General features: G+C 48.2%; 1 protein-coding gene across 2 annotated transcripts in view; it reads right to left on the bottom strand.

Annotated features, from left to right (window-relative positions):
- The window catches only part of PRKCB (protein kinase C beta), a 336,313-nt gene extending 328,166 nt beyond the window's left edge, over nucleotides 1-8,147 (bottom strand). The window contains exon 1 of one of the 2 annotated variants that reach the window (XM_040356513.1): nucleotides 7,873-8,147. In XM_040356513.1, coding sequence (XP_040212447.1) covers nucleotides 7,873-8,036 — 164 coding nt within the window. In that variant the 5' untranslated portion in view covers nucleotides 8,037-8,147. The remainder of the gene's footprint in view (nucleotides 1-7,872) is intronic. The other variant, XM_040356512.1, reaches the window with a different exon arrangement.
- Between the last annotated feature and the right edge of the window lie 10,560 nt (nucleotides 8,148-18,707).

The following is an 18,707-nucleotide window of genomic DNA, read 5'->3' as shown; positions in this document are numbered from 1 at the left end:
ACAGGCACCTCGATCGGTCTGCCAGAAAACGTATTGGCTTTGCGAAGACACGAGTAAACACAACAGGAACCGCAGCAAGAAATAACAGCCGGGGAGAAGGTTCACACTTACAACACCGAAAACAACACTGAAACCGGAATACAGAGATGCAAATTAGAAAAGGGAGCAGAGGGGCCCGCAGAAAAGGGAGAGCAGAGGGGCCCGCAGAAAAGGGAGAGCAGAGGGGCCCGCAGAAAAAGAAGGAGGAGAGCAGAGGGGCCCGCAGAAAAAGAAGGAGGAGAGCAGAGGGGCCCGCAGAAAAAAGGAGAGCAGAGGGGCCCGCAGAAAAAAGGAGGAGCAGAGGGGCCCACAGAAAAAAGGAGGAGCAGAGGGGCCCGCAGAAAAAGGAGAGCAGAGGGGCCCGCAGAAAAAGGAGAGCAGAGAAAAGGAGAGCAGAGAAAAGGAGAGCAGAGGGGCCAGCAGAAAAAAGGAGGAGCAGAGGGGCCCGCAGAAAAAAGGAGGAGCAGAGGGGCCCGCAGAAAAAGGAGAGCAGAGAAAAGGAGAGCAGAGAAAAGGAGAGCAGAGGGGCCAGCAGAAAAAGGAGAGCAGAGAAAAGGAGAGCAGAGAAAAGGAGAGCAGAGGGGCCAGCAGAAAAAAGGAGAGCAGAGAAAAGGAGAGCAGAGAAAATGAGAGCAGAGGGGCCAGCAGAAAAAAGGAGAGCAGAGGGGCCCGCAGAAAAAGGAGAGCAGAGAAAAGGAGAGCAGAGGGGCCCGCAGAAAAAGGAGAGCAGAGGGGCCCGCAGAAAAAAGGAGAGCAGAGGGGCCCGCAGAAAAAAGGAGAGCAGAGGGGCCCGCAGAAAAGGGAGAGCAGAGGGGCCCACAGAAAAAGAAGAAAGGAGAGCAGAGGGGCCCGCAGAAAAAAGGAGAGCAGAGAAAAGGAGAGCAGAGGGGTCCGCAGAAAAAGGAGAGCAGAGGGGCCCGCAGAAAAAAAAAAAAAAAGCAGAGGGGCCAGCAGAAAAAAGGAGAGCAGAGAAAAAGGAGAGCAGAGGGGCCAGCAGGAAAAGGAGAGCAGAAAAAGGAGAGCAGAGGGGCCAGCAGAAAAAGGAGAGCAGAGGGGCCAGCAGAAAAAAGGAGAGCAGAGGGGCCAGCAGAAAAAAGGAGAGCAGAGAAAAAGGAGAGCAGAGGGGACAGCAGGAAAAGGAGAGCAGAAAAAGGAGAGCAGAGGGGCCAGCAGAAAAAGGAGAGCAGAGGGGCCAGCAGAAAAAGGAGAGCAGGGGGGCCAGCAGAAAAAGGAGAGCAGAGGGGCCAGCAGAAAAAGGAGAGCAGAGGGGCCAGCAGAAAAAGGAGAGCAGAGAAAAGGAGAGCAGAGGGGCCAACAGGAAAAGGAGAGCAGAGGGGCCCGCAGAAAAAGGAGAGCAGAGGGGCCAGCAGAAAAAGGAGAGCAGAGGGGCCAGCAGAAAAAGGAGAGCAGAGGGGCCAGCAGAAAAAGGAGAGCAGAGGGGCCAGCAGAAAAAGGAGAGCAGAGGGGCCAGCAGAAAAAGGAGAGCAGAGAAAAGGAGAGCAGAGGGGCCAGCAGAAAAAGGAGAGCAGAGGGGCCAGCAGAAAAAGGAGAGCAGAGGGGCCCGCAGAAAAAGGAAGAAAAAGGAGAGCAGAGGGGCCCGCAGAAAAAGGAGAGCAGAGGGGCCCGCAGAAAAAGGAGAGCAGAGAAAAGGAGAGCAGAGGGGCCCGCAGAAAAAGGAGAGCAGAGGGGCCCGCAGAAAAAGGAGAGCAGAGAAAAGGAGAGCAGAGGGGCCCGCAGAAAAAGGAGAGCAGAGAAAAGCAGAGGGGCCCGCAGAAAAAAGCAGAGGGGCCCGCAGAAAAAAGAAAAAAGCAGAGTGGCCTGCAGAAAAGTGACCCACAGGAAAAGGAAGCAGGGGCCCGCAGAAAAGTGGCCCACAGAAAAAGGAAGCAGGGGCCCGCAGCTTGGCACATCACTGCTGGGGTCATTAACTCTGCCAGGGTCAGTCATGTCAATCACCAGGCTTTGCAAAACAAAATGCCAATCAGCAATAATCCATCATTACTCCAACTGCTGCAGAACGACGGTGGCATCTGGTTGCTAAGGGTTACAGCACTTCTGCATCTCATCACTGGGGGCAACTACAAGTCCCAGGAGGCATCACATATTGAGATCTGTCATCTGCCAAGGCTGCCACCCCCCCCAGGCTATAGTGAATTATAAAGCGCGCACTCCCTGCTTATGCAAACCTTTTAGATTTATTTAATAAGGAAAAGTGCAGCAGCCGCAACCACCAAGCCATCAGCAGCCCTCAGCACTCCAACACTACATTTAAAAATAGGCCGGAGCGGATTGGTTGTCACGGGTTACTGCACTTTAAGCACCCGCTTTGCAAAGCACTACTTATGTCCTTGAGTGTCACCGTGGCGCTATAAACACGCACGGCGTCAGTGAAAGTTCCAAGTGAGAGTTTAACCGTGACGTATGATCATGCATCATCTGCTTAATATGCACCACAGCATCCGTGTGCAGATCCCACGTGAAACACAAGTCATTCTCAACAAAGCGCTGAGAAGTTCAGCGAACCACAGCAGCCAATCCGCTTCCATTTGTGAAAGGCAATGGCCAATGATTTTACATAGGAAATTACAGTCGATCGTTTTACTGTCTGGGAGAAAAATACAATCACAAGAGCAAAAAGATGGTTTGGCATGCAATACACATAACAGTCCTATTGATTCATCAATTTCCCTACCATCGGATTTTCTGTTCAGACTTATATGAATAATTATAGACTGACTTTTCACAAAATCGATTTATGACAATCAATGATATCTTTTCGCTAATTCACAGATTGGATCGTATTGTACAACTCTGAGAATTGTTTGGGGTTCAGAGAAAGTCACGTCACCAGCATCTCCAAAATGGGTCCAAAGCTTCAGGCTGGGTTCACACCATTGCGAATCGAATGCGGCTTCCCAGCATCCAATTCGCAATAGCAGGAGATTTTGACCGGCTTTCTATGGAGCCGGTTCACGTATCTCCATAGCAGGTCGTCTTTTGGTCCATTGAAACGGCGAACCAGGACGCACCAGACCCCTGCGGCTCACATGTGAACTGAGCCTTAATCAGCGACCACATCGTTACAGCAGAAAGCAACGTTTTGGAACCACGCAGGACACCTTCATCAGGGATAAAGGGGTCCTGCGTGGCTTCAAAGCGTTGCTTTCTGCTGTAACGATGTGAGCGCTGAATAGAGATGGGGCCCTTTTTGGGAGATCTGGGTGTGCTGGTGACATTACCTTCTCCGACTACACACGGTACCAGCCTGTGGTCACGTCAGATAAATACAGCCCTCGCTACAGGAATGCGTACGTTGGGAATATTGCATTGGAATTGTTTGGGGCTCATTCCCAGCGTCCTGACCAGATCATTACGTGTAGGGCTCATTCCCAGCGTCCTGCCCAGATCACTACGTGTAGGTGTCATTCCCAGCGTCCTGACCAGATCATTACGTGTAGGTGTCATTCCCAGCGTCCTGCCCAGATCACTACGTGTAGGTGTCATTCCCAGCGTCCTGACCAGATCATTACGTGTAGGTGTCATTCCCAGCGTCCTGCCCAGATCACTACGTGTAGGTGTCATTCCCAGCGTCCTGCCCAGATCATTACGTGTAGGTGTCATTCCCAGCGTCCTGACCAGATCATTACGTGTAGGTCTCATTCCCAGCGTCCTGACCAGATCATTACGTGTAGGGCCCATTCCCAGCGTCCTGATCAGATCACTACGTGTAGGGCCCATTCCCAGCGTCCTGACCAGATCATTACGTGTAGGGCCCATTCCCAGCGTCCTGACCAGATCATTACGTGTAGGTGTCATTCCCAGCGTCCTGACCAGATCATTACGTGTAGGTCTCATTCCCAGCGTCCTGACCAGATCATTACGTGTAGGGCCCATTCCCAGCGTCCTGACCAGATCATTACGTGTAGGTGTCATTCCCAGCGTCCTGATCAGATCATTACGTGTAGGTCTCATTCCCAGCGTCCTGACCAGATCATTACGTGTAGGGCTCATTCCCAGCGTCCTGACCAGATCATTACGTGTAGGGCCCATTCCCAGCGTCCTGACCAGATCATTACGTGTAGGGCCCATTCCCAGCGTCCTGACCAGATCATTACGTGTAGGTCTCATTCCCAGCGTCCTGACCAGATCATTACGTGTAGGGCTCATTCCCAGCGTCCTGACCAGATCATTACGTGTAGGGCCCATTCCCAGCGTCCTGATCAGATCACTACGTGTAGGGCCCATTCCCAGCGTCCTGACCAGATCATTACGTGTAGGTGTCATTCCCAGCGTCCTGACCAGATCATTACGTGTAGGGCCCATTCCCAGCGTCCTGACCAGATCATTACGTGTAGGTGTCATTCCCAGCGTCCTGACCAGATCATTACGTGTAGGGCCCATTCCCAGCGTCCTGATCAGATCATTACGTGTAGGGCCCATTCCCAGCGTCCTGACCAGATCATTACGTGTAGGGCCCATTCCCAGCGTCCTGACCAGATCATTACATGTAGGTGTCATTCCCAGCGTCCTGACCAGATCATTACGTGTAGGTGTCATTCCCAGCGTCCTGACCAGATCATTACGTGTAGGTCTCATTCCCAGCGTCCTGACCAGATCATTACGTGTAGGGCCCATTCCCAGCGTCCTGATCAGATCACTACGTGTAGGGCTCATTCCCAGCGTCCTGACCAGATCATTACGTGTAGGGCTCATTCCCAGCGTCCTGACCAGATCACTACGTGTAGGGCTCATTCCCAGCGTCCTGACCAGATCATTACGTGTAGGGCCCATTCCCAGCGTCCTGACCAGATCATTACGTGTAGGGCCCATTCCCAGCGTCCTGACCAGATCATTACGTGTAGGGCTCATTCCCAGCGTCCTGACCAGATCATTACGTGTAGGTGTCATTCCCAGCGTCCTGACCAGATCATTACGTGTAGGGCCCATTCCCAGCGTCCTGACCAGATCATTACGTGTAGGGCTCATTCCCAGCGTCCTGACCAGATCATTACGTGTAGGGCTCATTCCCAGCGTCCTGATCAGATCATTATGTGTAGGGCTCATTCCCAGCGTCCTGAACAGATCATTACGTGTAGGGCCCATTCCCAGCGTCCTGACCAGATCATTACGTGTAGGGCTACATGTTTGCAGTACACTTTTTGGCACTTTTTTTTTTTTAACCACAAAAAAATTTAGTGCATGGACACGTTTTTTTCCTCGCATTTCTGTGCGTTCTGTTGCGTTTACACATGTACAAAAAATGCATACCGATATCCGCAGTAATGTGAAGTAGGTTGATTAGAAAACATTGATCTGACTGCCCGTGCGTTCAGGATGCATAACCAAAAGCAGCTGCTGCGAATGAGCCCATCGTGGATGCTGCATGGAATAAGCCCCGTGCTGTCATCAGGGTGCTAGGGATATCGAAAAAACAAGTTGTACCTTGACATTTTTGAAAGAATACGCCATCAAGCGCAACAGGCGTCCCCACAAGCTAGGACTACCGTATTCCCAATGGAAATAGATCAGGCTTATTATCCACCTCTGGCCCTTAATAAGTACAATCCTGCTGTGCAGTAGGGCTGTCCCCCTCAAATGCTAACCTAGGTCCAGGAGGCCACAAAATAAGTTTTTCATAACCGATCCCCTGCAAACTGGCACTCTCCTCTATTCGCTCACACTCTGTTCCTATGCCTCCCTCCAGCCAGTGTAGGGCTATGTGCTCTGCACTGCATTTGATGTCAGAGGAACTGCGAGTGCCAAAGAATGAGGGGGGAGAGAGAGGGGCTGTGGGGAACAGAGGGGAGGGGGGAAAGGGGAGACTGCGGAGCACGAAAGGGGGGAGAGGAGAGATGCTGCGGGTAACGAAGCATGAAGGGGGGGGGGGGGGTGAGAGATGCTGCGGGGAACAGAGCACGAAGGGGGGGGGGGGGGAGAGAGAGATGCTGCGGGGAACAGAGCACGAAGGGGGGGGAGAGAGATGCTGCGGGGAACAGAGCACAAAGGGGGGGGGAGAGAGATGCTGCGGGGAACAGAGCACAAAGGGGGGGAGGGAGAGAGAGATGCTGCGGGGAACAGAGCACAAAGGGGGGGAGGGAGAGAGAGATGCTGCGGGGAACAGAGCACAAAGGGGGGGGAGAGGGAGAGAGAGATGCTGCGGGGAACAGAGCACGAAGGGGGGGGGAGAGGAGAGATGCTGCGTGGAACAGAGCACGAAGGGGGGGGGAGAGGAGAGATGCTGCGTGGGACAGAGCAGAAGGCGGGGGAGAGGAGAGATGCTGCGGGGAACAGAGCACGAAGGGGGGGGGGAAGAGAGAGATGCTGCGGGGAACAGAGCACGAAGCGGGGGGGGGGAGAGAGAGATGCTGCGGGGAACAGAGCACGAAGGGGGGGGGGGGAGAGAGATGCTGCGGGGAACAGAGCACGAAGCGGGGGGGAGAGAGAGATGCTGCGGGGAACAGAGCACGAAGGCGGGGGAGAGGAGAGATGCTGCGTGGAACAGTGCACGAATGGGGGGGGGGGAGAGGAGAGATGCTGCGTGGAACAGAGCACAAAGGGGGGGAAAGAGATGCTGCGGGGAACAGAGCACGAAGGGGGGGGGGGGAGGAAGAGAGAGATGCTGCGGGGAACAGAGCACGAAAGGGGGGGAGAGAGATGCTGCGGGGAACAGAGCACGAAGGGGGGGGGGGGGGAGGAAGAGAGAGATGCTGCGGGGAACAGAGCACGAAGGGGGGGGGAGATATGCTGCGGGGAACAGAGCACGAAGGGGGGGGGAGAGAGATGCTGCGGGGAACAGAGCACGAAGGGGGGAGGGAGAGGAGAGATGCTGCGTGGAACAGAGCACGAAGGGGGAGGGAGAGGAGAGATGCTGCGTGGAACAGTGCACATAGGGGGGGGGGGAGATGCTGTGGTGAACAGAGCACGAAGAGGGGGAGAAAGATGCTGGGGTAAACAGAGCACGAAGAGGGGGAGAAAGATGCTGGGGTAAACAGAGCACGAAGGGGGGGGGGGGGGGAGAGATGCTGCAGGGAACGGGGCACAAGGGGGGGGGGGAAGGAGAGAGAGAGGTTGCAGGAAACGGAGCACGGGAGGGAGGGAGAGGGAGAGAGAGAGAGACTGTGGGGAACAGAGCATGGGGGGGGAGAGAGAGAGAGGGGGGAGAGAGAGGCTGTGGGGAACAGAGCATGGGGGGGGGGGGGGGAGAGAGAGGCTGCAGGGAACGCTCCTACAATCTGACAAGTGGTATTTCCAGCCCCACCAAGACCTAAACAAGCAATTAACCCTTGCAATGCAGGGTCAATCCTATGCACAGAGTTCAGCTTTAAAGAACAGTTCACACCACGACCGCTCCGGAATCGCACAGCAACACGCTGCGCGATTTCAGCCCATTCATTTTGAAAGGGCTAAAATCGAACCTGCGTTCGAGGTGTCATCAACTTTTTGACAGCCGCAAAGTAACCAATCAGCTTCCAGGTTGTACTGTCAGGGCTTTATTGAATAAGCAGAAGCTGATTTTTTTTTATAAAAACATATTTTTTTTTGCACTGGTAAAATCTTATTTACAGCGCAATCCCCGCGTCCAGTCAATTTGTAGTGCGTTTTTTTGGCATTTTTTTTTCTTACTGAGTCGCACTGTGCAGCGCTTCGATACGTTTACATGCAAAAAAAGAATGCAACACGCTTTAAAAAAGTGCAAAAGAAGTTGTGTTGTGAATGAGCCCCCGATGTGTGCCATAGAAGGGTACTACACCCTGCACAGTGCCAGGGACAGGTGCAGGCAGGAAATGTTCTGAGCTCCTCCCCCCCCTCCGGTCCCCCCCCCCACTCTCTCACCAGATGAAGTCGGTGCAGTGACTGCAGAAGGTGGGTTGCTTGAAGAAGCGCGCAGTGAACTTGTGGTCCTTCACCTCATGCACGTTCTTCTGGCGGAGGGCTCCCTTCCTGGCGAAACGGTTGGTGGTCTCTTCCATCTCTCCATCGGCGGCGGGGTCAGCCATGGTGAGCGGGGGTGGGAGGAAGAAGGAGGGGGGGGCGCTGTGCACGGTGCTGCAGGCTGTGCGCTGCTCTCCGCTCTCCCCGGGCGCACTGCACTCTCCTCTGCACACAGCTGCTTCCCCGCACCGAGCGTCAGCCGCGACACGCCCCCCTCATCTGCCTAGGCACGCCCTCCACTCCCTCCCTTCCCCTAGCCGCGCCCACTCCCGCAGCGAGGACCACACAGCCCGGCGCAGCATCTTCTCCGTGATCAAACCTCCGTGCAAAATGCCAAGCCGCCTGACACTGACCCTGGATGCATCGGCTTCACCGGGAGAACTTAGATTACGTGGTCTCAGCTAGATAAATACATGTTGAAAGTAACTTTAACCACCTCAATACCGGGTACTTTCACCAGTGGCGTCACTAGGGTTGGTGTCACCCGGTGCGTAAAATATGGTGTCACCTGAGGGGGGCTCTGTCTAGGCTGCCCAGCACCAAGCAGGCAGCGCACGGGGCGCACCCAAACCAGCCCATGTAAATGATAGTATAGGGCAGTATAGTGGCAGGTTGGTGTAGTGGGGTGGTATAGGACAGGTTAAGGTGGTATAGGGCATGTTGGGGTGATATAGGGTAGTTTGGGGTGGTATAGGGAAAGTTAGGATTGCATAGGGCAGGTTGGGGTGGTATAGGGCAAGTTTGGGTGGTATAGTGCAAGTTAGGGTGGCATAGGGCAAGTTGGGATGGCATGGGAAAGGTTGTGGTGGTACAGGGCAAGTTATGGTGGCATTGGGCAGGTTGGGGTGGTATAGGGCAAGCTATGGTGGCATAGGGCAGATTGGGGTGGTACAGGGCAAGTTAGGGTGGCACAGGGCAAGTTGGGGTGGCATGGGAAAGTTTGGGGTGGTACAGGGCAGGCTGGGATGGTACAGGGCAGGCTGTGGTGTCACAGGGCAGGCTGGGTGGTACAGGGCAGGCTGGGGTGGTACAGGGCTGTTTGGGGGGGGGCTGGGGTGGTATAGGGCTGTTTGGGGTGGTACAGGGCAGGCTGGGGTGGTACAGAGCAGGCTGGGTGATACAGGGCAGGCTGGGGTGGCACAGAGCAGGCTGGGGTGGTACAGGGCAGGCTGGGATTGCACAGGGCAGGCTGGGCATGTCAGCTAAAAAAAAAAAAAAACGGGATGGTGTCACGCCTCTAGCGGGTGTCACCCGGTGCGGACCGCACCCCCCGCATCCCCCTAGCAACGCCTCTGACTTTCACCCCCTTCCACTTTGAATGACAATTGCGCGGTCATGCGACGCTGTACCCAAATGAAATTTTAATCGCTTTTTTCCCCCTAAAATAGAGCTTTTGATCACCTCTGCGGTTTTTATTTTTTGCGCTATAAACAAAAGAAGAGCGACAATTTTGGAAAAAAAAACATTTTTTTATTTTTTTTTTACTTTTTGCTATAATAAATATCTCACAAAAATATATAAAAAAATTATTTTTTTTCCTTAGTTTAGGCCGATACGTATTCTTCTACATATTTTTGGTTTAAAAAATCGCAATAAGCGTTTATGGATTGGTTTTCGCAAAAGTTATAGCGGCTACGAAATAGGGGATAGATTTAGAGCATTTTTCTTATTTAATTTTTTTACTAGTAATGGCGATCTGCGATTTTTATCATGACTGCGATATTGCGGCGGACGCATCGGACACTTTTGACACTATTTTGGGACCATTCACATTTATACAGCGAACAGTGCTATAAAAATGCACTGATTATTGTGTAAATGTGACTGGCAGGGAAGGGGTTAACACTAGGGGGTGATCAAGGGGTTAAATGTGTACCCTAGTGAGTGATCCTATCTGTAGGGGGAGGGGACTGACTGGGGGTGGTGACGGATCTGTGTCCCTATGTACAAGGGACACACCATTGGTCTCCTCTCCTCTGACAGAATGTGGATCTCCTGTCTTTACACACAGAGATCCGCGATCCTGCCCAGTTACTGGTCAATCGCGGGAAGGGCCGCCATCATGGCCTGATGGTCCCCCCCCCCCCAGTTGTCTGCTCCAGGGGGGCCCTGCCTAAAGCTGTGTAAGGGGCCACAAAATTTGCAGTGGCTGCCCTGAACGCGGGTCCGCGCGCCCCCTAGTGGCTCGGGAAGGTGAGGACGTCATATGACGTCCTCCCAGAACGAGAGGCTTATCTTCCCCCGTCATTTGACGGTGGGCGGTAAACTAGTGGGTAAAGGGTAAGTTCCTTTAACTGCACCCCCCACATTGCTGCTGAGGCAATTTTTTTAATATTCTGCACACTTGTCATTTTATATATTTATATCTATATAAACAATCTACAAATAAATTAAAAATAAAATATGTCATGTATTATATTATAACATATATATATATATATATATATATATATATATATATATATATATATATATAAATATATATTTTTGAAAGCATTCTTAAAACAGAGGTCCACCTAAATAAAAATAAAAAATATTGAAAGCCAGCAGCTACAAATACTGCAGCTTCTCACTTTTAATAAATGGACACTTACCTGTCCTGGGTGCCTGCAATGTCGGCAGCCGAAGCCGAGCAATCGCTCGGCTCTGGGCTGCCCCCGCTGCCATCCTCGGTGAGGGAATCAGGAAGTGAAACGTTGGGGCTTCCCTACTGCGGGACCAGTGTATTTCCCAGAAGACAGCAGGGGTGGGGGGCGGGAAGGGGCGTGACTCCCGCGGGAGTCTATTCCCGGAAGTGGGTGCAAATACCTGTATTATACAGGTATCTGCACCCCCCTCCACCCTGAAAGGTGCCAAATGTGACACCGGAGGGGGGGTGGGAGGTTCCGAAAAGCGGAGGGGGAGGGAGGTTCCGAAAATCGGAGGGGGGAGGGGGTTCCGAAAGCGGAGGGGGGGAGGGGGTTCCGAAAAGCGGACCTCCACTTTAAAGCTGCCTACAACTTTTGCACAGTACTTTGTTTGTGTATATATATATATAGTAAAACCTTGGATTGCGAGCATAATTCGTTCTGGAAGCATGCTTGTAATCCAAAGCACTTGTATATCAAAGCAAATTTTCCCATAAGAAATAATGGAAACTCGGATGATTCGTTCCACAACCAAATATTCATAAATCCTTCAGTTTATAGTCCATATAAAAAGATTATAGCAATGTCATAGGTTGTGTTACCATAAAATGTCCATCCACAAATAGAAGCCTCCATGGTCTGATGAGTCCAAACTTGAGATCTTTGGTTCCAACCCCCGTGTCTTTGTGCGACGCAGAAAAGGTGAACGGATGGACTCTACATGCCTGGTTCCCACTGTGAAGCATGGAGGAGGAGGAGGTGTGATGGTGTGGGGGTGCTTTGCTGGTGACACTGTTGGGGATTTATTCAAAATTGAAGGCATACTGAACCAGCATGGCTACCACAGCATCTTGCAGCGGCAAGCTATTCCATCCGGTTTGCGTTTAGTTGGACCATCATTTATTTTTCAACAGGACAATGACCCCAAACACACCTCCAGGCGGGGGAAGGGCTATTTGACCAAGAAGGAGAGTGATGGGGATTTCTGCGCCAGGTGACTACCTCTTGAAGCTCATCAAGAGAATGCCAAGAGTGTGCCAAGCAGTAATCAAAGCAAAAGGTGGCTACTTTGAAGAACCTAGAATATGAAATATATTTCAACTTGTAACTTTTTTGTTATGTATAATTCCACATGTGGTAATTCATAGTTTTGATGCCTTCAGTGTGAATCTACAATTTCCATAGTCATGAAAATAAAGAAAACTCTTTGAATGAGAAGGTGTCCAAACTTTTGGTCTGTACTGTATGTATATATATATATATATATATATATATATATATATATAATGTATATACACTATATTACCAAAAGTATTGGGACGCCTGTCTTTACACGCACATGAACTTTAATGGCATTCCAGTCTTAAGCCGTAGCTAAATAAAGTTCTCTTATTTATTTCTTAAACAGGTTTTTCCTAAAGAGTTTAATAGTGACACTGAGGCTCCATGCGCACTGGAATAAAAAACGTTGCTTCTACAGTAGAAGCAATTCAATGTTATCCGTTGTGTCCATACACATTAGGACGTTTACAGGCATATTTTTGAGAACAACGTTTAGAGGCAGGAAAAAAAACCTGCTCATTCGCGTTTCTGATTGGAGCTCACTGGCAGAAAAAACGTAAAACTCTCCAAAACTCGTCTAAACTTTGTACAAAAAATGCTCTAAATGGACGTTTTTTACTCCAAAAAGAACAGACTTTTTTTAAGCCCAGTGTGCATGGAGCCAGTGGGGCAGATCCACAGAGAGAGTACGCCGGCGTATCTACTTTCAAATTTCCAGCGTTGTATCGTTGTTTTGAATCCTCAAAACAAGATACGTCGGTATCTGTGTTAGATCCGACAGGCGTACATCTTCGTACGCCTTCGGATCTAAGATGCAATTCTTCGGCGTCCGCTGGGTGGCATTCCCTTCGTTTTCCGTGTCGAGTATGCAAATTAGCTATTTCCAACGATCCACGAACGTACGAGCGGCCGGCGCATTCCTTTACGTCGTCTCTATTCGGCTTTTTTCGGCGTATAGTTAAAGCTGCTATTTCGTGGCGTACTCAATGTTAAGTATGGCCGTCGTTCCCGCGTATAATTTCAATTTTTTTTTTGCGTAAGTCGTTCGTGAATCGGGATGGACGGAATTTACGTCCACGTCAAAACAATGACGTCCTTGCGACGTCATTTAGCGCAATGCACGGTGGGAAATTTAGGGACGGCGCAATGCGCAGTTCATTCGGCGCAGGGACGCGCTTCATTTCAATGAAACACGCCCCCTACCCGCCCAATTTTAATTCCGCGCCGTTACGCCGCTTGAGATACACTACGCCGCCGTAACTTACGGCGCGAAATCTTTATGGATTGGAACCAAAGCCAGGTATGGTATGGCGGCGTAGCGTATCTCAGATACGATGCGCCGGGGCAGATCTTTGTGGATCTGCCCCTGAGAGTTTACCGATTGCAAAACCAGTAATTTCTCTCTTATCATCATTTATCCAAACTCTGCAGTGAAAGACATCCCAGGCCCGGTAGAATGGTCTGCATGCGCATTGGAATCGCATTGGACATAATGAGAAGAAAAATGTGCACAACATTACGTAATACTTTTTGGATCATATTTGTACCACGTTCTGTAATTTTTAACTGTGTATGCACCGATGCTTTTATCTCTACCTGTATATTAATAAACGTTATTTTTTTTGTTATATAATATTTGTTATATTGTATATCTGCCCATAAAGTCCCAATGTACCGGGGGGTACTTTTGTTTCTGTTCTATACCTTAGGGATGTTGGCAATAATTAATTAAGGTCTTACGATGGTGGCTATATTTATCTATACATATTACTTATCACTGTACCCTTCCTAAAGGTGAATACACAATGACACCAGATACTCCGCTTCCACATGGGTCAGGCCAGTGAATATGGTGATCCAGCACAGGACCAGCGATACGTTTGCTCAGTAGCGTGCTGCATTCGTTATCAGAGCGCTCACTTGTCATTGTCATCCGGGCCGCCTCTCTATGGTAACCCCCTTGCACTTTGATCCCCATTTTCATAGCAGCAGGAACACAGGGCTGACTCCTTACATGAATCTGTTCAGCTGTCAATAGAACATTGTACATTCGACCTCTTATCGCTTTGTCTCAGATCATCTTGTTTTAAAGGAACACCACCTGCTTTTTTTAACCACTTGACCTCTAGAAGATTTACCCCCCTTCCCGACCAAGCCATTTTTTTTCGATAAGGCACAGTGTTACCTTAACTGACAATTGCTCGGTCTAGCGACGTGCATTTATGTCCTTTTAAAACAAATGTCCTTTTCCCCACAAATAGAGCGTTCTTTTAGTGGTATTTGATCGTCTCTGCGATTTTAGTTTTTTGTACTATAACTCTTTCATGACCAATGCCGCGTACACACGATTGGAAATTCCGTCAAGAAAAGTCCGATGTGAGCTTTTGGTCTTAAATTCCCACCGTGTGTATGCTCCATCGGACAAATTAATATTCACTAATGTCTTCCTGTTTCTCCTTACGGCCGATCAGGAAGCAGCTCCTGAGTCGCCATTGGCTGGGAGTCCGAAGACCCGACTGGCCAGGAGGAGAAGACGAAGGGGGACACGAAGGCTTGGACATGGAGGGAGCAGAGGGGGGAACCACCGCCGATGGATTCAAACACATGGGGGGGGGGGGAGCCACTCTTCTCCTCTCTGCTCAGATCTGTTAATTCTCCACCAGCACCAGGCAGTGAAGGGAACTCTAATGCCGCGTACACACGATCGAAAATTACGACAAGAAAAGTCCAATGTGAGCTTTTGGTCGGAAATTCCGACCGTGTGTATGCTCCATCGGACTTTTGCTGTCGGAATTTCCGCCAACAAAAGATTGAGAGCAGGTTCTCTATTTTTCAGACGGAAAAAGTTCCTATCGGAAAATCAACTCGTCTGTATGCAATTCCGATGGCGTACGCAAAAAAACATGCATGCTCAGAATCGAGCAGAAGAGCCGCACTGCCTATTGAACTTCATTGATCTCGGCTCTCCATACGTCTTGACGGTCGGAATTTCCGACAAGAGTTGTGTTACCGCATGTATGCAGCACAAGTTTGAGCCAACATTTCGTCATAAAAAATCCACGTTCTTGTCAGAATTTCCGATCGTGTGTACGCCGCATAAGCCTATTTCTGTAATTTGTTGCTTACATGTTAAAATCTGTATTTTTTGCTAGAAAATTACTTAGAACCCCCAAACATTATATATATATATATTTTAGCAGAAAATCTAGAGAATAAAAAGGCAATTGTTGCAATATTTTATGTCACACGTAATTTGTGCAGCGGTCTTTCAAACGCAATTATCTGGGTTAAAAGACATTTTCATGAATTAAAAAAAAAACTAAACAGTAAAGTTAGCCCAATTTTTATGTATAATACCTGTGTGCCTAATGCCTGGTACAAACCATGAGAATGATCATCCGTTGTTTTTCTTTACATGTGATCCCGCGTACACACGATCGTTTTTCGGCATTAAAAAAAAGAAATTTTTCAGCATGTCCAAAAAACAACGTTTTTCCAACTACATCATTAAAAACGATGTTGCCCACACACCATAGTTTTTGAAAAATGATGAACAAAGCGCGGTGACGTACAACACGTACGACGGCACTCTAAAGGGGAAGTTATATTCGCCTTGGGGCTGCTTTTAGCTGATTCCGTGTTAGTAAAAGACGATTCGCGCTTTTCTGTCTGTTACAGCGTGATGAATGTGCTTACTCCATTACGAACGGTAGTTGTACCAGAACGAGCGCTCCCGTCTCATAACTTGCTTCTGGGCATGTGCGGGTTTAAAGCGTCGTTTTTGCCCACACACGATCATTTTTTAACAACACGAAAAACGACATTTTAAAAAACGACGTGAAAAAATGCAGCATGTTCGAATTGTTTTTTTTGTCGTTTTTCAGAAGCCGAAAAACGATGTTAAGCCCACACACGATGATTTTAAATTACGTTTTTAAAAACGTTGTTTTTTTCCATGACGAAAAACGATCGTGTGTACGCGGCATTAGTCTCATATCAAAAATGAAGAGGTTACTAAAGTTACAAAAATTCTCGTACGACAGAATAAATTCGGAAGTCATGTAATGTGTTTTTTTTTCTTTATTGTATTTTCAGGCGACAACTGCAGTGATTAAACAAAAATCGTAAGATCTGGTATCGATTGTCCCATTGGATAATATCGGATGAACTGTCATGATCGGCTTTTTTAAGCTGTGTACTAACGATTAGACATGTGTAGTTCGGAGGATTTTTTTTGTTATTCGGAGATTTGGATATATCCGAATACCTGAATTATAATATAAACAAATTTTATCCAATGTTTCGAATAACGAAATGAAATTCGTCCGAATTTCATAAATTAGGATTGAAATGTGAATCAACATTTACATCAAACTCCAGTCGAATTCTAACTGTACATACTGTATATTGCCAAAATCAAAGACTGGGTGTGTTATTAGAGTACTTTTTTGAAATAATTTTGTTTTAGTTATGCCAATGCTGATTTAAAGAGTCATTTTAATCATTTGATGAAGATTTTTTTTTTCTTTGTTCACTTTGCCACATTAGAATCGACCGATAAAACATGTATTGATTTTGAACGTTTCAAATCTAAAAAAAAATTGTAAATTCAAAGAAAATTCTAAAAATTCCGAATACAAATTGAACAAATCAACCCAATTTAACGAAACAAAATAACTAGATTAACGAATCAAAAAGAAAAAATAATTTTATCATCGTGCAATCAGATTATGGTACGAGCAGTATTTTACATATGATTTTCTGATTGTGTGTATAGGCTATCACAATGTGTAAGGCTCCATTCCCACAGCATGGGATCCGGTGCGTCCCTGTTCACCGATTCAAGTGTAAATCAGGTCTGAATTTTTGCAGAGATTCCCAATTGAATCGGAACCAAAGACGCACAGGTGCCTTTTTTTCAAATGCAGACCGCGGCCGCCCCGAAGCTGTGTGAACCGACTCTATTGAGAGCCGGTCCCACACTTCTTTTATGTGAATTGAATGTGGGGAAACCCACATCCAATTTGCATATGTGTGAACCAGGCCTAATGTGTGTATTGTGTGCCACTTTTACAAAGACATGTGGTAGTTTTTTCACCTTGCTTTGCGTATTGTAGTGTAATACCTCGGTCAATATTATTAAGACCAGATATAAAACCATTCAGGGATTCCAAATTACCATCCCATAGAAGGAGGACGTCATCGATGTACCTTTTACAAAGGACCAATTCTGGTCTTCTGGAGCCATCAAAGACGTCCTCCTCCCATTTCGCCATGAACAACTTGGCACATACTTTGAGCCCATGGCTACTCCACAGCACTGTAAAAAGTATGTGTCAAGGAAACGAAAGTAATTGTGTCCCATCGCATAATCAAGTAACTCCAGAATTAAAACCTTTTGTGAGGTATGTATTGTGGGATCCCTATTCAAAAAATGCTGAACTGCTTCTCTACCGTTATTATAGGAAATTATAGTGTATAAGGATGCCACATCTGCCGTGGCTATGATATAACTGTTCTTCCACTCTATTTCATCAAGAATGTTAATCACTTGAGTAGTATATTTAACTCCTTCAGATCTGCGCTATAGCCGAATGATGGCTACAGCGTGGACCTACTTTGCCGGGAGGCCGTCAATAGACGTCCTTCCCATTTCAGGCTCCCCGTGCCCCACACCCGCACAGTGATCACTGCGTCAATGAGACTCGGGTGATCACAGATCTGAGTAAGTGGCTGATCCCAACCCCTTACCATGTGATCAGCTGTCAGCCAATGACAGCTGATCACGTGATGTAAACAGAAGCTCGGTAATCAGGTTTTTTTCTCCTCATGCTGATAGCCTGAGGAGAAAAAAAAACGATCACCGGCTTCTGTGCAAGGGACATCAGTCCCAAAGAGAAACAGACACCGGCACCTCATCTGTGCCCACCAGTACCGCCTGCCAGTGTTACCTGCCAGTGCCATGAATCAGTGCCCACCAGTGCATAACAGTGCCACTTATTAATGCCCACAAGGGCCACCTATCAATGCCCACCAGTGGTGCCAATCAGTGCCACCTATCAATGCTGTCTATCTGTGTCACCTACCAGTGCCGATCAGTGCCCATTACTGCCACGTATCAGTTCCCATCACTGCCAGCTATCAGTGGCACCTATAAGTGCTACTTCTCAGTGCCACCTATCAATGCCCTTCAGTGCCACCCATCAATGCCACCTTTCAGTGTCACCTCTCAGTGCCACCTATCAGTGCCCACCAGTGCCGCCTATCGGTGCCCATCAATGCAGCCTATCAGTGCCCATCAGCACAGCCTCATCAGCGTACGTCAATGAAGGAGAAAAATTACCTGTTTGCAAAATTTTATAAAAAAACGGTTTTGTATTTTTTTTTATTCTTTTACATTTTTTTTAACAAGAGATAAAAACCTCAGAGGTGATAAAATACCACCAAAAGAAAGCTGGATACAGCGTTGTATGACCCCGCAATTGTCATTCAAAGAGTGACAGCGTGGAATGCTGAAAATTGGTCTGGGCTGGAGGGGGGTTAAAGTACCCAGTAAGCGAGTGGTTAAGGTAAGAGGGTGTTTTGACCACCAAGGGCTGCAAATATATATCAATATAGTGGCCAGCTCTGGAAGTAACATAATCAATGCCACTTATAATGGGTCTCCCAGGGGATAAAGAGGATCTTTATGTATCTTAGGCAGGTAATACATACAGTAACTGGCACCCTCGGGGCCATTGGTATAAGATATGTGTGTGTCCTCATCGGTGGTGGTTCTTTATTGCGATACCTACTGTTTTGGACTATCATCACTGGATTTCTATGGAATCATTGATTTATGACAACATGGACTACATTTATATTTAAAACTTTGTGTTTAATCAACACAGTGTAACCTTGGTTTGAGAGCGTTTTGCAAGACAAGCAAAATGTTTTAATACATTTGACCTTGATATACAAGCGATGTCTTGATATAAGAGTAGTGTCATGTCAACTAAGTATAAAAAAGAAGAGAGGAACCTCTCTAGCAATATGGTTACATTTAAT

This window comes from Rana temporaria, chromosome 6 (assembly GCF_905171775.1).
Source record: "Rana temporaria chromosome 6, aRanTem1.1, whole genome shotgun sequence".
Lineage (NCBI taxonomy): Eukaryota > Metazoa > Chordata > Amphibia > Anura > Ranidae > Rana > Rana temporaria.
The sequence above is the reverse complement of the archived record's forward strand: the minus strand, read 5'-3'. Positions and strand labels throughout refer to the sequence as shown.